The sequence below is a fragment of the Myodes glareolus genome, chromosome 6 (genome assembly GCF_982192425.1).
Source record: "Myodes glareolus chromosome 6, mMyoGla1.1, whole genome shotgun sequence".
Lineage (NCBI taxonomy): Eukaryota > Metazoa > Chordata > Mammalia > Rodentia > Cricetidae > Myodes > Myodes glareolus.
The window spans coordinates 105,797,926-105,824,215 of NC_142031.1; the positions used below are offsets into that span (position 1 = coordinate 105,797,926).

The 26,290-nt window shown below is 49.1% G+C and overlaps 1 protein-coding gene across 1 annotated transcript; it reads left to right on the top strand.

Moving 5' to 3' along the window:
- Positions 1-1,952: 1,952 nt before the first annotated feature.
- Positions 1,953-7,921, top strand: Inmt (indolethylamine N-methyltransferase). The gene is made up of 3 exons (XM_048440396.3): positions 1,953-2,171; positions 3,413-3,620; positions 7,289-7,921. The coding sequence occupies exons 1-3, from the start codon at positions 2,015-2,017 to the stop codon at positions 7,710-7,712; spliced, it is 789 nt and encodes a 262-aa protein (XP_048296353.3). The 5' UTR covers positions 1,953-2,014; the 3' UTR covers positions 7,713-7,921.
- Positions 7,922-26,290: the final 18,369 nt, after the last annotated feature.

Consider the following 26,290-nt stretch of genomic DNA (forward strand, 5'->3'; position numbering starts at 1 on the left):
AAAATGTCTCCAGACATTGCACCTGAATGAACGGCTGTGCAGCACCATTCTTACGGAGCAGAAATACCAGAGTCCAGGCTCTGTGAATTCCAGGAAAGGGGGGATCTTGTGTGTCCCACAATGAAAAGGACAAGAACGACGACAAAGGTGGGTTTGAGTGAGTTTACATCCTGTGGAGATGTTTTCCCAAGCTCTGGATAGCCTAGGAGATTATCTTCCATTCTGGGTGGCGGGTCTCTTTCCTCTGGCTTGAAGGATGGTTTCTAAGGGCATGCTGAGAGATCCAGGGCTGGGATTATATCAGTGAGTTCCCAAGTGAAGGGCAGAGAGCATGAGGGAGGACTCGGGGTGATGAAACAGGATGAGACGCGCCATAGGTCTGTGCTCCCACTTTGGGCATAGAGCCTTGAACATTAATCTGGCACCTCTGCCTCTGCTGCTACCAGGATGACCTTGAACATCACACTGCCCCCTTCCTTGTTGTTGACGGGGCATCTACCTGGCAGATTGTTGTGAAGATGACAGCAGACCCCTGCCACATAGTAAACAATTGATGTCATGAACTTTGCCCACGCTGTGACACTCCATGCTTTGCACCCCATGCTTGCCCTCGGGCAACCAACTCTGAAGTTTGCTGTCCAGATGCCCTTAGGTGACTTTTGGAAAAAGATGGGGCAAGCTTTTCTTTTTCCATCTAGTGATCGTTGCAGAGTCCCTGCCTCAGTGCAAAAGTACATGCATCCTCTGTCAACTTTCCCTTTCCCTTTGGTTTAGTAGCTGTGCCAACCTAACACAAACCAGCACCCTGGGAAGTGGGAACAAGTGAGAAATGGCCTCCATCAGACTGATCTGTGGGGTATTTTTTTGATTAATGATTGACAGGAGAGCCCAGGGCACTATGGGTAGTGCCACCCCTTGGCCAGTAGTCCTGGGTTGTATAAGAAAGCAGGATGAGCAAGCCAGTAAGCAGTGTTCCTTCAAGGTCTGCCCCTGCTCCTGCTTGAGTTCATGGCCTGACTTTCATCAATGACAGACTGACTGATCAGCAAAGAAAAGTCAAATAAATCCTTTCCTTCCCAAGTTGATTTTGGTCATGGTGTTAACCATAGCAACAGAAGAAAAACAAACAAACTGGGGCATCATCTTTCAAGGTAACTAGACCAGACCACACCAGATCCAATCAAGCTAACAATCCTGGGGCCGGAGGTGGGCAACGTGCACATGGGAACACCTGTGTGCGGGGGGCATGTGGAGCTCTGTGCAGTGTGATGACACCTTCTCACGTATGTTGACACTTTTTCAATTGTTTGTTCAAATACAGGGAGGGGCCAGCACAAGCCTGGTGATTTAGGGAGGTGCTGTCAAAGTTTACTCCTGAGCTAATAAAACAGAAAACATTAAGCCGAGTGAGAAAACAAGATTAAAACCCCCAGGGAATCATTAACTCGGTTACAGGCAAGCTGTTTGCAAAGGCAAATTCACTGAGCGTAGTGGAGAAATTTTGACAATCTCAGATCCTACTTCCCATCCCAAGGAGCACTTCTCTCTGGTTCTTGTTTTGTTTGCTATAGCATGGATGAAGCCCAGCATGTTGAATGTGTTGGCCAGGGGCCTGGCCCTGAGTCCCCACTGCTCTCAACCCCAGGAGTGAAGCATCGCTGAGCAGACCCTGGTCTCTCTGGTCTTGGGCTCTTCCTCTCTGTCCTTCTGTGATTCTCTCTCTCTCTCTCCCAATGCCAGCAGCACCACCTCCAAACACACCAGCCTGGGGAACTAGCGATGCAAGCTTACCCAGGACAGGCTTGGGGACACTCTAGCATTCTGGTGCTCTGTCACAAAAATGATATCCAACCAGGAATCTGACACCAGCACCCTGATGTCACTGCAGCGACCCTAGCTCCTCCCCAAGAAGGGAGGTCTGCTAAAGGAGATTATATAATAGGTGTGGTGGGAAGGGATGGGTTCTCTGCAGGGACAAGGGGAGTACAGACAGCTGTAACACGGGCTGACCAGAATGGAGGGCAAGGTATACCAGGGCGGTGAGGACTACGAGAAGGAGTTCAGTCCTCGAGACTACCTGGACACCTTCTACAACTTCGACTCAGGCCCGGTGGCAGAACGGGAAATCATAAAGTTCAGCCTGCAGAGCCTTCACCAGACCTTCTCTGTGGGTGAGTGGTTGAGGTCCCCCTGGGGAGGGGCTGGAGCAGTGCCAACACGAAGAGCCCATCCTGTACATACAGATGCTGCTGAGGTGACCAGCCTGGCAGCCTGGCAGCCCACAGCGCCCCCAGATGGCATTGTGTGTGGATCCGGAGGAGCCTCGCTTCGAGAGCTTGCAGCCGTGATCAGCCTCGGTTGCTCCACTTGTAAAATTCGAGGGGTACACCCAGATTTGTAGAGTTCCTAGGTGACTGCTGGTAGAAGTGACAATATGAGCAAGAGCCCAAAGCTGCTCCACCCTCCTCCGCCGCCGACCTTCCAGAAGCTCTCTGTCTAGAGACTTTGCATCTCTCTGAAAATCTGATAAAAAAAATTCTTACACACACAAACATACAAGCATACAAGCATCCATAATCTTCCCCCAACATCTAAGGGGAGAAACTAAGGCTCAACATTGTGGGGAGGGAGGGAGAGAGAGAGAAAAAGAGAGAGAGAGAGAGAGAGAGAGAGAGAGAGAGAGAGAGAGAGAGAGCGCTCCAAGAGAACCGGCAAGAATAAAGCATGATCGTTCAGACTGCTCAGCACTAGTGGGGAGAGTGTGTTCGGTGTGACCCTGGGACTACTTAGCTCCCACCACCCCTCCAAAAAGCTTTCTTAACCAGACACTCAGTGCCAAGGAAGGGGCAGCAAGGGATATCCCTAAGAATACAGAGGAAGGGGAGTTTGGTGCTCCTGGAGAAAACTGGGGCAGAGTTCAGGCACTGGTTCTTGGCAGGGGCAGAGTAGATGTAAAAGGAGATTATAAACGAGGGGGCAGGACTGAGAGGCCATACCCTCGTGCTGCCCTGGCTTTCTTATACATGGCTATCTGTTCTAGCATACCTGAAGAGCTAAGAGCTGACTGGTTTCCTTCCCAACCTTCATCCCGGTCCCTGTCACTCTGTCAATATCCACGGTCCTCTAAACCCACTGTTCTTAGAGATAAGCCAGTGTCAACTGATTAGCCATTAAACCTAAATTTCTCCAGAAGGTCAGACATGCTTCCCAGATCCTGAGACCAACAGGGAGGGTTTTGAGAATGTCAGCTGTACCCCATCCCCAGCATTGTACCCCAGTCCTATCAACCCACAGCCCAGAGGCAAGAGGCTACTGGCCTTCTCGCCTGGCACACCCTAATGAGGCTTGGAGTTCACACACTTAGCAGGATGTGGAGTCAGGATGCTCAGACCTGCCCCTGCTATTTCCACAGGAGGTATAAGGGGTGATGTCCTGATCGACATTGGCACTGGCCCCACCATCTACCAGCTGCTTTCAGCATGTGAGGTCTTCCGGGAGATCATCGTCGCTGATTACACTCCACAGAACCTGCAGGAGTTGCAGAAATGGCTGAAGAAGGAACCAGGGGCCTATGACTGGTCCTCCATAGTGCAGCATGTGTGTGAGCTGGAGGGAGACAGGTAACTTCCGACGTCTTCCACCCACTTCATTGTAGTAGCTGGCCACTTGTTGGTTCCTGGCTCCTCAGACCCGAAATAATCACTGTATTAATTAAATTACTGCTTGGCCCATTAGCTCTAGGTTCTTATTGGTTAACTCTTACATATTAGATTTAACCCATTTCTATTAATCTGTGTATGGCCAGATGGTTGTGGTTTACAGGCTAAAGTTCCATCTGGTTCCAGCAGGGCTACATAGCTTCTCTCTCACTCTACCTTTCTTTCTCCCAGCATTCAGTTTAGTTTTTCCCACCTACCTATGTTCTGCCCTGCTATAGGTCCAAAGCAGTTTCTTTATTCATAAACGGTAATCACAGCATACAGAGGGAAACCCCACATCACTTCATCTTCTTAGACAAAGCCCCTGTGGTGCTCAGGACAGCACAGGAACCCACTACCCATCTCACTTTCCTCCTGGTCTGCCTGCACCTCATGAACTTATAAGCCGCCCGCTAGGTCAGTCCAACCTCCAGTCCCAGTGCTGCCCCAAACTGTCTGTCCCTGCTCCTCCTTTCTCTGGACTTGTTCAGACTAGCTGTGACACCAGCTTCTGTGTCACCTCCTCCAGGAAGTCCTGATGACTGTACCAGCTCACACCAATCCCACTTTGCCCTGGAGACTGGTTCAGCATCTCCTTTGATGTTGGGGGACACACTTATCATGGAAAGACATGCTGTGAGGTATAGCCCTTAGCACTGTGACAAAGTGTCAGAGACCAAGAGCAGTGGCCTTCTGCAGGTCCTGTGTCCACTTTGGTTCATAGATGGTATAAGCCCTAACTGGAACTGCAAGGGTCAGTGATTCTGATTATTCTACAACTGGGGAAACTGAGGCCCTGGCTTGGAGAGGATCCTCTAGCCCTCTTCAGAGCAGGGTAAAAACAGGTCAGTATTTCTGCTCCGATTTTGGAACAGAGAGACTGACCATGACAGTCCAGGACAGCCTACAGTGGTGGCAGCTAGAGGGACACTCATTACAGGGGCCTTGGAGTTAGTCCCATCTGTGTGTCTCTCACTCTCACTAAGTCAAGGGCCCATACAGCCAGGAGGAGGGAGCCTCGGGGAGGTCCTGTTACACAAGGAGACAGCCGCCATCATTCTAAACTGAGGCAGGTAGCTGGAGGTGAGAGGAGAGGCTTCAGAGGGGACAGGAGAACAATGTTCTGGGCTAGAGGTGACCTCTCCCAGGACCTAGGGCTCCTGTTGTTGGGGTGAGGGAACAAAGGCCACATCTCAGGAAGACCATGCAAGTGGCATGAGCAGCACAGCAAAGGCTGAAGACCCATGTATGAAGATCCATGTATGAAGACCCATGTATGCAGAGGACAGGTCAGGCATCAGGGAGGGGCCACATACACCACACACTGGCACCCTCGAGGCTGTGAGAAGAGCAACATAATGACACAGTGTGTGCATGTTGTGTGTGTGTGTGTGTGTGTGTGCATACATGTGTATGTGTGTGTGGATGTGTATTGTGTTTGCATATGTGTGGATGCAGCATGAATGTGTGTTTGTGAAAGTGTGTACATCTATTTGTGTGAGACTGTATGTTTGTATGTCAATGTGCTATGTATGTATGTGTGTACAGTGCATAAGTGTATGTATACATGTGTGCGCATAAGTGTATGCATACATGCACATGCACACAGGTGCACGAATGGGGCATGCATTCCACAATGGATTATGGAGGTCAGAAGACAACCTGAGGGAGTTGTTGGTTCTCTCTTTTCGACATGGGAGTCCTGGGGATTATGATGTTTGGCAGTAATCTCCTTTATCAACTGAGCCATCTCGCTAGTTCAAGATCTACATCTTTGAAAGAACTATTCTGTGTACCAAACTGAGGAGTGGTAAGCCCAGTCAGATCAGCAGGTGGCAGGGCCACCCCTAGCGGTGACAGTAACTCGAGAAATCATGAAGGGGCTTGGAGGATGCTGGAGTCTGTAACAGCTCTGTGGGTTTGGTTAGCCACTGACTAGTAGTTTAGAAGCAAAGGGAAGTGAGGAGACAGAGACCCTAAGGTTCATGGCCACAGATGCAGGAAGGAAGTAGAGGACTAGGGCATTTAGACAGCAGGCGCGGCTGGAGCTGCTGATGTGACGCAGCCCTGGAGACGCTGGGGAAGCAGCGGTCTGACCAGGAACTACAGGGTTACTGCAAAGCTGGGCTAGGACCTCTGTGGGGAGGAGATCGCTGGATGGCCAGGAGAGAGGAAGCTGATGATAGACAGAGGTCAGGAGGAGGCTGCCAAGAAAGACAAGAAAGTAAACACCATGATGTGCGTCTCCTCCCCCAAGAAGCTAAGGAAAGAACACAGTTGCAAAAGCAGCGAGCCCTAATGTGGGTGAGCCTAAAGCCATCATGCTAAAAGCCATGCATCGAGGGAGGAGTGCTGCAGGATTCCATGTATATAGCTATCCCAAGCTGGCAAACCCAGAGACCAACACCAGATGGGTCCTAACCAGAGGCTGCACCTGGCAGTCACTGCTTCACGCTGTTTAATGAGTGCCAGGATGCAGGAGTGAGTTATTGTTTTGTCTTGTATATATTTTTTTGAGACAGTCTTACGTCTAGCCCTGGTTGGCCCTGAACTCTTTTATAATCCTCCTGCCTCAGCCTCCCAAGTATTAGGATACCAGCACCATATCCATCTGAAGCCCAGGAACTCAGTGTGAGGTGGAAGGGAAGGCTTACAAACAGTGGCAGTTACACAGCATTCTACCTGCACACAGAACTGGCCACAAGATGATAAAAAATGCCATACAAAGTAGCATACCCCTGAGCCCCAGCTCTCAGGAGGCTGAGACAGGAAACCCATGAGTGTGAAGCCAGTTTGAGCTACAGAGTGGGTTCTAGGCAAGTTCTGAAGTTCACAGAGAGACCTTGTCTCCAAAAACAAAAGCAAGGTTTTTTTGACTAATAAAAAGGATGGGGAGACAGCTGGGTCATACAGGGCTTACCTTGCAAACATGAAGATCTGAGTTCAATTCTAAGAACCCATGATTTGTGTTTTGTGGTTCTTGGGTTGTTTGCTTTGTTTTAAAGCGAGATGTAGTGTCTTGTGCTTATGATCACAGCGCTAAGCAGGATGAAATAGGAGATCCAGGGGGCTTGTGGGGCAGTCAGCCTAGCCTACTCGCCCAGTGAGATAGTCTGTGCCAATAAAGAAAGAAAAACTAGACAGCTCCTGAGGAATGGCACCTGAGGTAGTACTCTGGCCTACACACACACACACACACACACACGTGTGTGTGTGCGCGCGAAGGTTGGCATGCACATTTTCACACACATATGACCCACACTCGCAAGTGTAAACAAAATGATAATAATGAAATACATCAAAAAGACTGAAAGAGCATAAAGAAGAAAGAGAGAGAGGAAGAGGAGGATGAACCCAAATACCAAATCCACCATCCCTGGTGGCTGTGAGCAGCTCAGTGCCTCAGTTTCCACCTGTATGGTATGTCGCTGGACACATTAACTAGACAGACGGTTGTAGGGCCGGAGAAAATCGCAACAATCACAATAGCTATTTTTCATAATTATGAGTTTGTATCACTTATTGTATTGGTTCGCTGTAGTCACGTTATCAGTCGTAGTCACCACAGCACCTCTCCGATCTTCTCACAGAAGCAGGTGGCAGGAGAAAGAGGCCAAGCTCCGAAGGACAGTCACTCGTGTCCTGAGGTGTGATGTGACCAAGACACCCCCACTGGGGTCAGCTCAAGTGCCGCTGGCTGACTGCGTGCTGACCTTTCTGGCCATGGAGTGTGCCTGTCTTGATGTGGAAACCTACCGGGCAGCCCTGCGCAGACTGGCTGACCTGCTGAAGCCAGGGGGCCACCTGGTTACCATGGTTACTCTGTGTTTCCAGCACTATATGGTGGGCCCCAAGAAGTTCTCTGGGGTCTACCTGGAGAAGGAGACGGTAGAGAAGGCTCTTCAAGATGCAGGCTGTCAGGTGCTGAAATGCAACTGTGTCCCCCTCAAATACTCACAGGCCTTCTGCGAGGGGCTCTGTTTTGTAGTCGCCCGCAAGGGCCTCAGTGCCTGAGGCCACTGGCAGACAAGAGCCTTCCCTGGGGAAGTCGCAGCCAGCATTTGTAGTCTTGCTCCTTGGCTTCCTAACACTGGTCATGCTGTCTCTATCTGGTCATAAGGTCACAAGGAAAAACCCAAGGCTCTCTCTCTCTCTCTATTTTCAGTCCCAACATCCATCCCCCTTGCTTCTTTTCCTACCCTAAATAAAGCTCATTGAAATAACGTGATGTCTCCGGATTCTGTCTTGGGATAGCCTTTCCCGACAACAGACAGGAATTTGGCTGCCAAGCATGTATCTGTTAGTGGCTGCCGTGAACACAGATGTAGGCACTGGTGGGAGAGTAGGAGGTTTGAGCAGCACCATGCCCATTCCACTGAAGCAACTGGAGCTGGAGCCAGTGTGGGGCCTGCGGGTGGCGTTGCCTACTGAGGGAGCTGGCCATGCTTACCAACTTTCCTCATCATGTCCAGGGGTACTAGGTACTCTGCAAGTAGCTTCAACAGACTTGCGGGTGCCAACCACAGTAGCCTGGCCACCGTACGCAGGTTCAGGAAAGAGACGTAATGTACGCAATGTGCTGGTTGGAGTGTGGATTGCTTCTGGACACTCTGGCCCTTCTGTGGGAGAAATGGAAGACTAGGACCTCAGGTTTCATAGCCAGAAGGCACCTTCCAGAGTTGGGTGACTACACATAGGGGTGAGGCAGGCACTCTCTACATCTGATGGTTTGATGAGTCACACAGCAGAGCCACATAGAGGCCTGATTTTGGAGACACGGAGCTTCAGGAGTGGCCAGCTGAGTCTAGCCAGCGGAACAAGGCAGAAGTCGGGCTAATCCATCCACGTAGCCAAGAAAAGCCATGATTTCTGGGAAGGCCTAGAGACATATCCAGGTCTTTGAGGAATGTTCTCTAGGCAGTAAGTTCTCAATGGCCTCCCTACTCACTGGCGCTATTGGAGCTGCTCCCAGCGTTGGGACAAGTTGCCCTCTACAAAGGGAAGTGATGTCCTTTCTTCCCTATTCTGGCACACATGAAGGCCCTGGTAGCTCTGTGAAGGGAGCAGGGCTTCTCCACAGTGTGCCAGCTCCCGTGGTGCCGAGCCCAATCAACCCAGCAAAGCTGCTTCCCAAAGCCAATGCAGTCTTACTCTTGCCTGGCCTGAAATGCTGGCTCTGAAGGAGAAGGTTCCAGCGCTCCAGCAAACCAGTATCGATTGGACCAGCAAAGCAAAGTTTCCACCTTAGTCATTCTGATCTGGTGTTAAACACAGCCAACTCTTCTGACAGACTGGAACCACATATCCGAATTCAAAACATCACATACAAGCAACGCTAGATCTTTGTTCCCCTCTGAACTTCGCAAGCCAGGCCTTCGTCACCTTCATTGCTCTTGAGACTCTTATCTTCCGAGATCCTAGAGAAGAGACCACAGAGCTCGAAGAATCCAATGGCCTTCCAGTCCAAAGTTCAAATGAGACCACCATCCTCCCTCAAACACACGCTCAGGTTTGTCACAATGCCTCCACTCCTAGTACCAGTTCCTGCCTCAGTAGGGCGGACACCTGGAGGCAGGAAAGGCGCAGAAGCCATGGAGGGGCACTGTTTACTGGCTTTCTCGGCCTGCTTTCTTATACCATCCTGTACCACCGTCACAGGAGTGGCCCCACCCACAGTGGGCTGAACTCTTCCACATACATCCTTAGTCAAGGAAACGCTCTAAAGGCTTGCCGCTCTGGTAAAGGCATTTTCTCAGTTAAAGTTCCCTCTTTTCAAAGGACTCTACCTTGTGTCAAGTTGACAAACAACAATAACAAAACAAACAACAACAAAAACCTTGCCAGGATAACCTTGGACTGAATGACCTTACTATACAGTGCTTTTCCTTCCCCTCTCTTACCCATTCTCCCCTTCTGAGCACTAAACAGAAAGGGCAGGTGATGAGAAAGGCCAGGCCAACAACCACAGCCTGGGGAAGGGCAGCTCCACTGCTGTAAAAACCGGTAAGCTTTCCTCAGTGTTTCCGTTGTGTTTGTGAAGTAGCCCGGAGCCTTAGGTGGGAGGGCAGTACCCAGGGAGACCTCATGCCAGTGTCAAGGACAAACCAAGCTTCATCTCTGGCTCTGCTTTAGAGCTACAGCAATGAGAGGCAGCAATGATCCTCTCTGGCCATGAGAGGGCAGTGCAGGGCAGATCATCAGGAGAACTCATGGCGTTCTTAGGAGAGATGTGTTTGCTCAAGCAACTTTTTGACATCCTGTGGGTTTTTTTTTTTTCCTGCCCTGTCAGGAAAACAAACAAAACAAAACAAACAAAACAAAACAAAACACCTGCCAGACGCCGTCCTCCCCACACTACAGACAAGGTCTCTGAAACCAGGATTCTCTGTCTATGTGGTCCCAGATTCTACAGCGCCACTGTGCCTGGAGGTGATAGGAGAGAAAGCTGGTGGAAGACCAAGTGGAGTCTTGTGTTTGGGCAAGTCCAACAAGGTTGGGAGCACAGGGCAGTTGGTGGATGGAGTATCTTGAGGTGTGCAGCGCCAAGCAAGAGGTTTGGGGCCCTTATCTTGGTGTCTACACTTGTCATTGACAGCCTTCCAGTAGTCACAGGTCTCCCTGAGCGTGCATACAGCGTGTAAAATACAGAGTGGGGTCCTCTTCCCCGCCCAGTTTGCTGAAAACAAGGGAAGAGAACGCATCCCAGAATCACTAAGTGCAATTCAGGCAGCAGGGCCTGAGAGTCCAGTGAACAGGTTTGCTAACATTGAGCATCCTGGTAAGTTTTAGAAAATACAGACGCCCATGACTCACTGAGTTGTCCAGATATAACCTTTGGAGAACAGACCAGCAAGAAATTTGCTTTCAGAATCTTCTAGGGACAGCAGGAATGAGGAAGAGGGTGGGACAGCCCCTTCCAAGATACCTAGAGATATGGGCAGCTCCAGGTGAGGTACGGAACTCTCTGCCTTCAGGGTGTCTTAGCTTGCTTTCTATTGTTGCTATAAGACACCGTGACCAAAAGCAACTTGGGGAGGAAAGGGTTTATTTCAGCTTTCAGTTTATAGTTCATCCTGAAGGGAAACCAGTACAGGAACTCAAAGCCGGAACCTGGAAGCCGGGACTGAAGCAGAGGCTCTGGAGGGAGCTTACTGGCTTGCTCCCCATGACCGACTCAGCCTGCTTTCTTGTACCACTCATGACCACCTGCCCAGGGGTGGTACCACAGATAGTGGGCGGAGCCCCCCCTCCCTGCACGTCAATCATTAGCCAAGAAAGTGCTCCATAGGTTTACCTATAGGTCAATCTGATGGGGACATTTTCTCCATTGAGGTTCCTTCTTCTCAAGCTTTTGTCAAGTTGATAAACACTAATCAGCACACAGGGACCAAGCTCTAACTTAGTGGGGGAGTGTGGGCTCCCAGGGGCTCAGATCATGTGGGCCACTGCAGAGTTCGACCAAAGGGCAGGGGGAAAGATGCACCCAGCATCCTTTCTTAGGTGACTGTCAAGGAAACCACCTGCCAGCGGCTTTCTCATCAGCAACTACTCTCTGGCCAGAACAAGCATCGAGTTTTTTAAGGGACACAAGGCCCTAAACTAAGAATCAGTTTTGGGTAGGTTGGTGAGGCTGGGTGCAAGGAAGGACGGTGCCAAAATGAAACCTTCAGTGGCAAGGTGGCCGAGGAAGGCTGGGGAAGGCTTTGTCTGAAAGAGAACCCCCAACACACATATATTAGCATGAGGAATGCAATCAGAAGACGAGCTACTTCCTGCCTGGATGAAGATGAGGGTGCCTGCAGTCTGGTGCTCGGTGGGCACTGGTCCAAAGATCCCTTCTGAGCCTTTCTGGGCTTGAAAGTCCAGGGTCCCTGTATTGGGAAGAGGGCTGTAATGATGTAGTGATGGGCTGCCCATGGAAAGAGGAAAGGAGACCCACCCACTGCAGGAGTCTAGGAGGACCCCAGTGGCCAGTGGGAGCTGGGATCAAGTGTCATCAGCTAAGGGATGTGTCAAAGGTCTGGAAAGGGGCTGGTGGCCCTGTCAGAATACTATGGTCAAAGGCAGGAGGGGTGGGTAGAACTGTTGTGCACAGTGACCTCTAGCTTCCCGGGCTACCGTCTGAGACTAGGCACAGTGCAGAGGGACAAGAGAATCGGAGATGAAGTGGAGATTCCCTGCCGAGTGGGACCCTCATGTCTGTTAGTAGGTGGGTAGGCGAGAGCTAGAAGCCAAGAAAGGTGAGACATCTTTCTGCAGGGACATCCTAACGGGAGGAACAGACAGTTTTAGGCCGCCGGGGTCTGAGCCTGGGTAGGCAGATAAAAGGTATGTGCAGTGCCCATGACTTGTGGGAACCCCCTAGGAAAAAGTGGTGGTGGCCCCGGCTGCCACGATCAGCCTGCTGAGACCACATCGGCTGCTAGTGCCGCCAACAGAGCAAGCCCCTTCTGTAAGGAAGAGAGAACTCTATTCTCCCCGCCTTTGTTAGACTGGGAACTGACATCCCGGTGTGTCAGAAGGCTGTGCCTTTTGGTCTGTAATAACTTTAGGATCAGAGAGAGGCTTGAGCAGCAGATTCTGCTGCTGGCGCAGCAGCCTTCAGCCTCACCACTACAACAAACCACTGTCTGTGTTTAGATGTCAGGAGGCATGACTTTCCTTCAAAACCACGGATGAGCCACGTAGCAAGGGCAGAGAAAGTACTTCCGGAGCATGTTAGAGAACCCAGCCATTCGACTCCCACGCCGGAAAATGAACCCCACACAGACCCACGGAGGGAAGGGCAGGTGTGCTGGCAATCCAAATGTCTTTGAGAGGAAGAAATTACAGGCGGAGCCCTATACTCCACTGTGCCAGGAGCGTGCAGGAAAAGCAGAGTCCAGCACAGGTGCAGTGAAGGGTTGATCGGCAGCCAGGAGGCCTGGGCCCTAGAACCTGACTTCCACCGCTGGGAAGTCTGAAGGGGGTCTACACACCAGCCTCGGATATGTGGTAAAGAAAGACGTCACACAGTTTCTTCTCCCATTCCAGGCTCTTGGCTCAAGCTTCTCTTCTCTGCCCGAGAGTGTGGCTTGACTTTCATTTCAAGACTCTGGGTGGGAAACAGCTGCAGGCATCTGGGGCATGGATCAGGAATGGCAATAATGCAAAAAAGGGAAGGCCAGAAATACAGGGCTTTGGCACAGTGGCAAGCTAAGCTTGGGTACCACTTAGTCTTAATTTTCCAAGCTCTACTAAGGAAAGAAAATATGCAGGTATCTAGAAAATAAAGAATCTGGGCTCCATCAGAAAGCAACTGCAGGAGGAGGCTCCCTCCTTTAAGCTCTGCTGCCTCCTGGGCTTCTGGCTTCTTTTGGAACTGGGTCTCTGCTTCTTTGCATGACTCTGAAGCTCTGTGTTTTCTTTCACTGTGTAGATACACTATACATTGTGCTGTGTTATGTAAGGCATTTTCACACAAGCATATTATTATACACTGAGCATAATCCCCATTCTTTTCCCTCCCCTCTCGTCTGGTCCCTTGATCTCCTAAACAATTTCATTTCTACCTTCATATATAACTTTATGTTCTGATAGAAAATCTAGACACCAAATATGCTTTAGTTAGGTTTCTGTTGGTATGATAAATATCCTGGACAAAAGTGATGGTCTAATGGGGCTTCGTTTGGCTTGTACATTCTGATATAGTCAGTCTCTGAGGAAACTGTGAATGGGGGTTCAAGGAGGAGCAGAGGCAGGAACTGAGCAGAGGAGGAAAGCTGGCTCATATTCAGTTACCTTCCTTATACAGGCCAGGTCAACCTACCTAGGGATGGTACTGCCCATAGTGCGCTCCCACACACACACACAGTGAATCAACTGTGAAAACGATGCTCCCTGATACACTCACAGGCCAATCGGATGGAGGTGATTCCTCAAATGAGGTTCCCTTTCCTGAGGAACTCTAGTTTGTATCAAGTTAAGAAAAACTAACCAGCACGGCATCTGAGCAAAACATACAATATTTCATCTTTCTGAGACTGTTATAATTCACTTAATATTATTATGTCCAGTTGCACTGTTTTCCTACAGACAACCTACTAAATTCTCTGTAACCGCCTCCCTCATCTTGATAGCTTTCCTGTTTCAAGGGATGGGTTTGCAAAAGAGAAGCCATGAGGACTGCTTGTGGGCTCACCACCTCTCCCCAAAGCCATGCATTTCAGAAAACAAGCACGGGGCAGGGAGTAGCCGCTTGGAAGGTCTGGGCATGGCCTCCACTAGTGTAGAGATCATCATTGTGGGAGGTTGTGCTCCCATTGTGGGAGGTTGTGCTCCCATTGTGGGAGGTTGTGCTCCCATTGTGGGAGGTTGTGCTCCCAGAGCCAAATACAGGACCGCTGGACCTGCAGTAAATAATTGCACCTGAAATAACTCCCTGTGTTAGTCGGGGTTCTCTGGAGGAAAAGAACCGAAAGAATGGCTATATATGTCTTAGTCACTGTCTATTGCTGTGAAGAGATGTCATGACCAAGGCAACACTCACAGAAGAAAACATTTCACTGGGGGCTTGTTTACAGTTTCAGAGGGTAGTCCATGACCATCATGACAGGGAGTGTGGCTGCACACTGGGCACTTGAACAGTAGTTGAGAACTTTACGTCCTGATCCAAAGGCAGCAGCAGAGAGAGAAACATTAGGCCTGGCATGGGCTTCTGAAACCTCAGAGTTCACCCACCCTCAGACGCACTTCCTCTAACCAAGGTCACAGCTACTCCAACAAAGACACACCACACACACCCTAATACTTCCAAACCTTTCAAACCATTCTACTTCCTGCCGACTAAGTATTCAAATATATGAGCCTATGAGGGCCAGTCTACCGTGTGTATGTATATATTTAGATATGAGGATTCATTTATTTATTTTGATTTTTCAAGGGTTTCTCTATGTAACCTTGGCTGTTCTGGAATTTTCTCTATAGACCAGGCTGTCCTTGAACTCAGAGATCCACCTGCTTCTGCCTTAAAGTCAGATTGGGATTTAAAGGTATGCACACATTTAAAGGTATGCACCCAGCTGAGGATTTAGTAGAGTAGATTACAGACTGGGGTCAGAATTGTCTAGCCATGATGAACCATCTTCCCAGCAGAAAGCTAAGAACTCAGTAGTCGTCACTGTTCACGAGGATGGATAGCTCAACTAGTCAGGTCTACATTGGAATTCCAAAGATGAAGGTTCTAATACCAGTAAAGGAATCCCTCAGCAGGAGGCTAGATAAATGTTCCAGTAACAGTAAGGGTAAGCAGGCAAAAAAAAATAAATAAATAAAAAAGCAAATGTTCCCTTCTTCCATCTTCTTTATGTGAACTAAAGGTGAGGGCCAGATTTCGGATGGGTCTTCCCACCTCAAATGATCCAATACAGTAAACACTTCACAGTCCTACCCAGTGACCTGGGTTCTAGTTGATTACAGATGTAGTAAAATTGACAGCCAAGATAAGCCAGCTCACCCTCATTTTGTGGGTGCACAGACTGCATCTCAGAGAATGTCAAGCCTGCCTTGGACCACATGACAAAAAACAAAAGGTAGCCTGGGTCTTCATCCTGTCTGTGTCTGGCCACTAAGTAGCTGCCAGGTGCCCTTGGAAGGGCAGGTAGCTTCATTCCTGGGTCTGTCAGAGCTCAGCAGTAGAAGTCAACCAGCAACATGGTGGTTACCGTTCTGGAAATTGCCCCGTGTATTTGCAGCATGGAGAACTTGCCACAGAATGGCTCTGACCGCCCCAGGAATGAAGCCACCTGCCCCACCAACAGCCCTATGCTGGACCACACACTTCCAGGAAGAAATCTGTCTCATAGAAACCCCAGCCCCAGGGGAGCTCTCCACTGTTCATCTCAAGAGATGCAGACTCGAGGCTCCATGCTGATTTCCATGAGGCAGAACCAGGGTTCATGTCAGTCTGTCCTTCTGCTAATGGAGATGTACAAACCCTGGGATCCACCTTGCTGGCCTCTCTGCCCTGCACACAGAGGACATGGGTCACCTACTCGTGCCCCTGTAGAACCTCTCTTGCCTGTTTTCCCAGGGTGGAGGATTGGTACTCTAACTTCACACATCATCCACCTGAGGACCCTGCTCTCTTAGCTGTTCCTCAGCTCAGACTCCCCCCACGCTTCTTCTCCTGATGCTGGTCCCCACCAGCCCTCTGATCTGTCCACACTAGAGCCCTGCCAGAGCTTTCCACAGATTCCAGAGTACTTGCTCCACGAGGAGTGAACGGTGAAACAAGAAACAAGCGTTATGTAAAGAAGACCTACTGTTTACAGGCATTGAACAGGTGGAAGCCCTATGTTGGAAGAAACATATATACATATATGTATATATATATATGAATGAGAGGTCTTTCTGAAGGTCTCCGCTTGGAGACAATAAAGCATGGGGGAGAATGGAAGATGTGGGAAAAAGCTGGTGTGGTTGCACGTCCTGTGAGTTTTCCGGTTCCTGGAGGCAGGATATGAGGATGGGGATTTGAGAGAGGCCCCTAGAACAGGCAAGGGAGAGAGCTCGGGGTGGAGGAGGAGACATCTTCAGCCTAGTCTCAGGAGCTCTGGGCGTTGGGCACGCACACATTCTGCCTCGAAGCCATCTGTCACACTGCACCAGCCAGGGTGATGTGGCCCCAATCTAGTAACGGTTTCACCTTAAGGATGATTTTCTCCGGGAGAGACAGCTCCTCTTATCCTTTAATTGGGTGAGAGCCAGGCCAGGCAAAGACTGTTTGAAGTGACTTGGCTCGCTGCACTGCACACAAAACCAGAAGAAGCAAAAATAAAGCAGGAGGAATAGATGGGAACGCCAGCAAAAATAGGCTGTAAGAAGCCAGCTGAGAGCAGGGCACTAGTAAAGAAAGTGACAGTTTGTGCCCACAGAGGAAACTGCCAAAATGGAAAAGAGACCATCCTTCAAGGTGGCACTCATGTGGGTCTGAGCGCTGCCGCAGTGCCAGGGATGTAGACAAAGGATTTCACTGGGGCAGGGCCTCAGGTCACAGTGGACACTCAGTCTGAAGGTGTTTGTATTTGTAGTCATAGGAAATATTATCTGAGCTCTTGGATGTCCATTTTGGAGGAGAGGCCCAGGTACCAACAATGTCGCTTGCATATTGATGCGCAGTTGTCAATGTGGCTGTCAGCCAGTCGTCAGGGACTATCCGTCAGCCATTTGGCTCAGTCAGAGCATTTGTTAGAAGCTCAAGATGGAGTCGGTGTTGTCAAAGCATGATCTCATTAATCAAAATTAGAATACCAATTTACTCAGAGTCACAAAAGCCACATCGAAGCAAAGGACATATCTCTAGGCTTCCACAGCCTGTGTCAGTCAGCTGGTAGCTGCAAACTGTCCAGACCTGGAACAAGAAGGCAGAGGACCCTTTGCTTTATCCAGCAAAGCAGCTCTCCTTCCATAAGAACAGTGTATAGGGGTAGAAGGCTGTAGCTGTAGGGAGTGCCCAGGATGGTTGGAGAGTGTCTCTGTGAAGTGTCCTTTGGAGGAAATGAAAGAGTGAGCCAGCAAGCTATCTAGTGAAGCATCCTAGGGAGAATGAACAGTGCAAAGGCCCTGAGGTGAAATAGCGCCTGGCAGATGAATATCTAAGGTCAGAATAAAGGAAGGGAAGGACGGGGGGGTGTGTTCATGCACAGCCCTGTGTGTCCCTGCAAGGCCCACCAGCTTACTCTGGGTAAGAGGAGCAGGTACAAAGAGAAGGGAAAGAGAGGGAAGAAGCCACTGGGCTCAGCCTGGGCCTTGGGTGTTTTATCGGGCATGTGATCGTGGTAGAATCTGGGCACTCGCTGGAGAGGCAGAGCCATCCTGTCCCCAGCCACAGCTCAAAGGGCTTTAGAAATAATACCCCGAATAATTAAAAAGAGACTTGCTCTCCCACCTCCGGCCTCCGGAGAGGGATATTCATCAGCAAATAAATTAAAACCAAATCTAACAATTTACATGACTCAAACTACAGGCCGGGGGAGCTGCCAGCACCTGGCAGCAGAAAGTGTGGATGCTGTGGCCATGCTAATGTGGCACGGCCCTGCCTTGGCATCCTCTGGGCACTGAGGCTCCCTGCTCCTCTCAGAGCCCAGCTCCAGCTTATCCATGCAGCGAAGGCAAAAGCGATTAGCTAAGAAGAAGGTCCCGGCCACCATCCGTGGCTGAGACAGGCTGAGGGCAGAGTCCCACCTATGGGGCACCTCTCTGTCTTTCAAGCCTTCCTGATCTGCTGGTTTACCTCTCAGAGCCTCAGGTTAGCATTTGAGAACTGGAAGGTAACTTTGGCAGATTTGCATTGCAGCAAAATGTCCTGGCATTGAACGGGTTGATATGACAGGCTTCAAAAGGAAGGAAAAAAATGGCTATGCAAATTCAAGGTAGAGCGGCATTATACAACCTAAAAATATCCACAGATTCCAGCCGAGCCCTGCTTCCAGGCAGCCAGGAAAACTGTAATCGAAGACTCACATTTACTCTCCTTTGGTGATATTTTTCTTGGGGGGCCCTCTTGGTAAGTCCTGTGGGAAGCTTTGGATTGCACGTCCCCTCTGCTCTGGGCCTACCCATGAATAAGTATACCACCGCCACCGTCTACACCACTGCCACTGCCGCCACCACCACCACCGCCGTCACCACCACCACATATGTAAGAGGTGCAAGGGATGTCTTGGGTCCAAGAAAGGCATGGTGCAGCACCCTGGTCTCACCTGCCTGCTCTCTGGGTAGTAGAGACAGACTAACTTGTTGTGATGCTGTAGGTTGCACCTTGCCAACAACCATAATTGCCTATAGTGTCCTGGCAGAGGTACAAAAATGGGGAGTCAAAGTTTTATGTGGGTGTGTTACCTCAGGGCAAGGACATAGTCAACACAAAGGCTTCAGGGTTTCTGGAACAGAGCAAAGGCCAGTCAGCCCTCTCCACCTCCAGAGGCTGTGATTTCCCAACCCAGTAGCTGAAACCACTTGTTACACTAGATTCATGGTGACAGTGAGTTAGTGCCCAGGTAAGCAGGGTCACTAGGATCCCCAGGCCAGCGTGGCAAAATAGACTGGCATTGGTTTAGGTCTCTTGAGACAAGATGCTCCAGAGGTATATCTGTCCCCTTCTTGTGTGCTTGCAGAGATAGAACTTTCCAGAATCCCATGCCTGCTGCATGCCCCCAGGAATCTGAGGACTGATCAGATAGAATTAACCTCAGCTACCTATCTGGAGAAGGATTATCAGAGTCTTGTTAGCAGACAAGGACAGGCTGTAAGCAGTCATAGCTATCAATCATGATACACCGTACTAAGGACTAAGCACTTCATTTATCTGCTAACTCCCTTGAGTTAGGCAAGGTGACAGTTGCCTTGACTGCATGGAAAGCAAAGAAACTTTGATGGAATTCAGAGGTTTGCTGAAGGCTACAGAGTTGATGAGAGGGGCCCTGGTTCCATCAGCAGTGAAGAACTGAGCTTCTGGGGAGAGAGTGTTGGGGCTCTAGGAACAAACCGAACTGGAGGACTTAACACCACAGAAAGTCAACTGGGCAGATTACGGAGCCAAGGCATCTGCAGGGCCTTTCTCCCTCCTGCCTCCTGTGACCCTTTCAGCCTATGTGGACTCTTTGACTGGTTCTGGAATTCAAATTATATAAAGGCTTAGTAACCATAGAACAGGAAGAGAGTTTAATGAATTTGGCACCCACATGGGTCTCCTCACCATGAGTAGACTCTAAAATGTGATGGCTGATACACGCTACTCAGATGGACTAGGAAAAGAACAGCAAATGTGGGGGGGAGGGGGTTGGCAGGAAGGATGGCTCTCTGCTCTCAGATCATGGATCCTGGAGATGTTCTTGAGGCATGGTGGGAGCTATAGAAGCCGATGGAGGGTAAAGCTCCCGACAGAGTCTATTGTTGGGGTTTGTGGCAGCCATGTTTCCCAGGCTCTGGTGGTCAATGCCGTTTTGGCAATGTGAAAGCAATCCCTCCTGAAGAATCATATGGCTTGCTGCGTGTGGGAAAGACAGGCTGGGGGCCATTTCTGAAGATCTACACTTAAGTGGTTTCAGCTGGCAATCACCGCTTCCAGTCTATTTTGCAATGACAGCTTGCAGCCGTCATTTCAGCCTCTTCCCCACCTCTACGTGACCTTCCTTCATGTGACTGACATAGTCTGTCTCTTACATGATCCTCCCCAATGATACAAGAATATCCATGTCTCACATCACAAAGACCTCACTGCCAAACAAGGCCATCCTGTGCATCCAGGGAAAGAGAGAGTGTCTAATTTCATTGTGGATCATGGGTATGTTCCAGAATTCACAACACTGTGTGAATCATAGCTAGTGTCCAACAAATAAGGTTTTTTGCTGTTGTTGTTGTTGTTGTTGTTGTTGTTGTTGCAGTTCTGGGACTGGACTTAGGGTATCTTCCATGCTAGGCAAGTGGTTGACCACCGAGTACAACCCTAGCCAACAAACACATCCTGGATACATGAAAAGAGTATATGAGAATGGAGTAGGTGCAACGTTGGCCAACAAGCCCCAAATCCTCTGTGGGAGCCTCCTCCATTTCCTAAAGTCTTTGACCTCAAGAGTGCATTGGCCTTACAATATTCTTGCTCATTCTCATCACAAGAAGTACCAGACTGCTCCAAATGGTGGGACTTGCTCCAGAGTAACACTTGGGGCTAGACAAAACGCTTTGGTCATGAGAGATTAGAAAATGCCAAGTAACAGCAGCCTTGATTAAAATGGCATGACCACTAAATGCAAACACAGTCTTGGATCCCATCATGGACAAGAAAAAAGCTGACAAAAGAACACACACTTGGAACAACTGCAAGATTTGAATACGGAACACAGAGATGAGCCAACGGTAAGGTCAATGTTGCAGTTGTAGCTACTGGCTTCTGTTACTTTGCCACAAACAGCCCCGCCAGGCCTTGTAGCACAGGCCTTGAAATCCCAGCCCTCCACAAGCAGAGGCAGGAACGGGGAGGTCACGACCAGCTTGGGCTACAAAGCAACACCTGTCTGAAAAAGACACACACATGCACACTCACATTTTAGAAACTGTTTCAAACCCTAAAGTGTTCAAGGTATAAAATATATGACACATACATGTATGTGAGTGTGAGATATACACATAGTGGAGAATACTTTAAATATGGCAAAAGGAAAATAATTGATTAACGTGAGTGAGAGCTGGCTTTTCTACAACTTGAAATTAATTTTAAATGATATTAAATTTAAATAGGCTTCATGTGCATATGTAACAAAGTTAAAAGTAGAGAAAAGAGGTTGGGATGTAGTTCAGTGGCAGAGTACTTGCCTTACATGTTGCAAGGCCCTAGGTTCAATCCCCAGCATTACAGCAAAACAAACAAAAATGGGAGAAACAAGCCTCAGACACTCCAAGGCAACCATTGTGCCTGACTCTTGAGTGTCCTTAGTGTCCTTTTGCTCTTTCTTCCCATTGCCCAAAGTCTCCCTCAGTCTTCCACCACCCGGGAGACAAACTGGCATACACAGCAGCAGGGAAGGGGCATAGGGGACATGACAGACACTTCCTACCCCAGAGCCAGCTTCCTTGAGCACGCCTGGCCTGAGGTGAGGGCACAGGAATAAACTATGCCTCTTTCAGGCATAGGCAAGCAGCAATCAGATGAGCCTGGGGCTAGGCTCGGCTTCCTCCAGGAGGGGAAGATGAAGTGATGCCGATGAAACTCCTCCCCAGGACGGGTTTCTATGTACTGGCCTCAGTGTCCACCCAGTGTAACATGAAGGGCTGGTTTGTTGGGGTATCTGTCCCGTCCAGTACCCCACAGCAGACAGGCCCCAAAGAAAATCACACACAGGACTCCATAAGATTATAAACTGATTGGTCCTTTAGGTCAGGCTACTTATTAGTTCTTATGACTTATCTTAACCCATTATTCTGATCTATGTTAGCCATACGGGCTCAGTACCTTTCTCAGTGTGACAGCTTACATGTTGTCTCTTCGGTGGTCTGCGCAGGAGTGGCTGAGGGACCTTCCTCCTCCGTAGCCTTATTCTATTCTCATTGCCCCACCTCTACTTCCTGTCTGGTTGACCCGCCTATACTGCCTGCCTGGCCAATCAGCGTTTTATTAAAATATGATTGACAGAATACAGATAATTCTCCGGCATCACACCCAGGGTCACACAAACAAGGTGGCAAGAAAAAGGAATATGGTTCCCCACACAAAGGGCAGGGCAAGAGCTCTTCATTGAACACAAATAACCACCTCCTTTCTGCCATTTCCAGAGGCTGAGCAACCTTTCCCCAGAAGCCACCTATAGGCAGCAAGAGAACACGGTTCACCTGCCCTGTCAGCACGCGCCACCACCAGGAACCTCAGAGCAGACTGGCAGCTGCCAAGCTAAGAGACAGCAGAGACACCGAGGCTCAGACAGGCTGCAGGGCTGGGTGGAGTGGAGCTGCTCTCTGAGACTGCTCTCTGGCTTCTGTTGCCATGTGCATGAGATGAAAAGACCCACCAAATTCAGCTGGGTCTCCTGCTCAGTATAGTTGGGTATACAAGCCTTTCTTGAATACTGACTGAGCACTTGGATGAATGGGTGGCTGAGAGAGGAGAAGAAGGGGAGAAGAGTGGGTGGCTGGGTAGGTGGATGTGTAGGAAGATGTATGGGAGACCTATTGGTAAGTGGGTGTGGGGGGATATGTGGGTAGATGGATGGAGATATTTAGGTACAGGAAGGGAGGGATGTGTGGGTGATTGGATAGGTGGGTATGGGAAAGATGAGTAGAAGGACAAAAAGAAGTTGATGGGTGGGTGGATAAATAGGTGAAAGATAGATGGGCAAGGGGTGGATGAAAGATGGGTTCATGGATAAATGGTTGGATAGATGGCACTCAACTTCTGAGTGAAGCCAGACTGTGCTGTGCAATGTCATATCTTGGACAAAATGGAATAGAATCAGAATTTAGAAGATTCTGAGACTATTTATTTGTTAATTCAAGATAGTGTAAGAAGTAGTCCAGAGTACAGCCTTAAGGTTCAGGCTGCCTGGATTCACATCCCTATTCTGACTATTCATTGCTTTTCTGTGCTGCAATGGAACACCGTGACCAAAGAATACTTTGTGGAGAAAGGATTTATTTTGGCTTACTGTCCCAGAGGAACAGGGTTCAGCATGGCTGGGAACACGTGGTAGCAGGAGCATGAAGCCAAAAGCAGTCTGGAAGTGGAGAGATCACATTTCACCTGCACACTGGAAGCAGAGAGAAAAAAAAGGAGAGCGAACAGGAAGTGGAATGAGGCTATGAACCCTGAACCCCACTCCCCAGTGGTGCACATCCTCTGGTAATTCTCCATCTCCTAAAGGCTCTGTAAGCTGTCCACTAGACAGCACTACCGACTGGCCAGCTGGGAACCACACATTCAAAGACCTGAATCTATGGAGGACATTTTTCATTCAAACCACCAGTCACTTGTAAAACTTACCAAACGTCCCTATGTCTGAATCCTCTCATGAGGATAATGTACCAACTCCAAAGGTGGCTGTTGGATTACAAGTGCTTAACACAGAAGGAACTAAAATTACTAGAAGTAACTTCATTTCGTGTTGCTTACCACACAGGGTTTTTTTTTGTTAGTAGTAGTAATATAATAATGATTACAACCTTCTCTTAAGAAGCCACATCTCAGTATAAAAGCCAGTGCTCTTAAAGAGCCCTAAGGACTCATTTCTTTACTACCCCATCTTCTACCTTCTCTTCTCTTCCCTTCCCTTCCCTTCCCTTCCCTTCCCTTCCCTTTCCTTCCCTTCCCTTTCCTTCCCTTCCCTTCCCTTCTCTTCTTCTCCCTTCCCTTCCCTTCTCTTCTCTCCTCCTCCCTTCTTCTCTCTCCCCCTCCCTCTCTGCCTAAATATGTCATATATAGTTCTGCTCCAAGCCCTTGGGACCCACTCCATGGCAGGCTTCTCCCCAGAGAACCTCATTTTTACACCTTACCTCCTACAAATCTTTGCTTGAATGTCTCCTTCAAGGAAAGATCTCTTCCCCTTTGAAATTAAACCCTCCTGTATGTGATAGTTAGCTTTAACTGTCAAATCGGCACAATCTGTAATCAACTGGGGAAATAGTCTTAATGGGGTCTACAATGAGCTTACACATAAGCATGTCTGTGGAAGGGGGACTGTCTAGACCAGTTTGGCCTGTGAGCATGTCTGGGTTGTGGGTTGTCTAAACTAGGTTGGCCCATGGGCATGACTGTGGGGTGGGTTGTCTTGATTGAGTTAATTTGTAACATGTAGACTTGCTCATTGGGGTTTCTGTCCTGCCCGGTTCCCATGGCCAGTAAGCCCCCAAAGAAAATCATACAGAGAGTCTACATTAGGTTATAACTGATTGGCCCATTAGCTCAGACTTCATATTAGCTCTTATATTAGCCCATTATTCTAGTATATGTTAGCCACATTGCTTGGTACCTTTTTCAGTGGGGCAGGTCACATCTTGCTTCTTCCGTGGTCTGGGCAGGACTGGAGGAAGAGTTTCCTTTTTCCCAGAATACTCCTGTTCTCATTGCCCCGCCTCTACTTCCTGTCTGGTTGTCCCACCTATACTCCCTGCCTGGCTATTGGTCAATCAGCACTTATTTAAAACATAATTGACAGATTTAGAATTGTTCTCCTGTACCATTCATTGATGTGGGAAGACCCAACCCACTGTGGGTGAAAAAATTTCCTAGGCAAGGGGCCCTGAACTGTATAGGAATTAAGTAAGAAACTGAGGTGTGTACAAATAAGCAAGCAAATGAGCCTGCATGAATTCACTTCGCTCTGCTCTTGACTAAGGAAGTGACTTGATGAGCTGCTTTGAGCTCCTGACACTGACAGGATTTATGTCATAATGATGGCATGGATTTATAAAATAAAATCAACCCTTTCTCCCCTAAGTTGTTTTTGGTCAGGATATTTTATCACAGCAACAGAAATGGATCTGGAACACTGAACCATCCTCATACTCTCATCTCTCCTAGCATCCTTTCGGCACACAGCAACTGCCTTTATATGACTCACCACGTGCTCAACTTTTTCATCTTACTTTTTGCCTGTCTTCCACAGCAAAGCCTTTGTCTAGGACAGTGGGGGGCTTGAACACTTCTGTTGTCTGTGCTACTGCAGCATCTGTGCAGAGCAGACTCTCCACGAGGAGTTTCTGGGTAAGTAAATGACGCACCAGGTGATCTGCTGGACCTTGCTGCCTGGATTTAAAATCCATTAATAACAGCTGGGAGGAGACAGACCTCTGGCCAGAGGGAGAACCTGTCCTCAGGCCTGGCCTCTAAAATGGTGTCATGGAAACATAAGCCGTACAGAATGAAGATATTCTTAGGTATAATCGAGTGAAGAGGATATTCAAGGCTATAGATGTTGTCATACAAGGCCCAGCTAGAAGAGGGTTTAGACCTACCTGTACAGGGGTCTCATGGAAAGGCAGCCCAGGGTGTTACTATCCAGGCCACACAGCACATGCCAGTCAAGTGTAAATGGCCTTGTCGGAGACACAGCAAGACAGATATCCACAACTTGCAGGCACAGAAGCAAGTAACCCTGCCTACTTGGTTCCACATCAGGCCTCAAAATTCCAGTTTCCCACCCTATGCTGTAACTAGAGCTCAGCTCCAAGGCAAAAGTCAATGGCCTCCACGGAAGTCCTTGACTGTAGCTGAATTATCTTCTTAGATGGACCCACAACTATGCACGTAGGATGATACTGCCTCTCCCAGAAGATGCTATTTCTCTAGGAGGAGGCATCTACAGAGCTGCACTGGACAGCAGCTGAAGCAGAGCCTGGCAGAGCCCCAGGGAAGCCTAGAGAGAACCTTGGCTCTGAGTCTGATGGGGCACCTACTCAGGACTGAACTCCCTTCCTGTGCAGGGCTATTGGTCAACACCTTCAATATCTCTGAGCCTCTTTTTCTTTACTAGGGGAACTGGTCCAGACCAGGGCCGATCTGGAGTTTGAATTTAGATTCAGAAGAACTTGGGATGGTTGAGAACTTGATAACTGAAGTGCTTCTTTGGAACAATCTCACTGTGTTCTTGGGAAAACAATCCATGCCACTAGGAGCCAGCAGAACCTCTAAGAGAAATGGAGCCTATTGGGGGCACTCCAGAGCTTTGGGGTGTTCTTCCCTCCTTTCTCTCCCTCCATCCTTCCCTCCCCCTTGTTCCCTCTTTCTTCCCTCTCCTCCTCTCTCCCCCTAGCATAGAGTGTGAGGTCTTGCTCTCCCAGGTGCTCCAGCTGAGAAGGAAGAAGCCTGGGAAGACCAAGAAAAGCCCGTGAGATTCAAACTGGGTTAGTGATGGGTTTTCCTATTCCAGATCTTTCCATGATTGCATTCTCTGGCCTCTGGTGTTTTAAGACACCCGTATGCTTAACATACAGTCTCCTTTCATTCTGATGGTTGTGGAGACATTTCCACTATATTAATCTGCGGCTCCAGCCCTCATGGGTTTTTGTAAAGGTGCCTCCCAACCCCCTCCCCCCAGGACATGAAATCCACTTCCCCTCTACTGGTC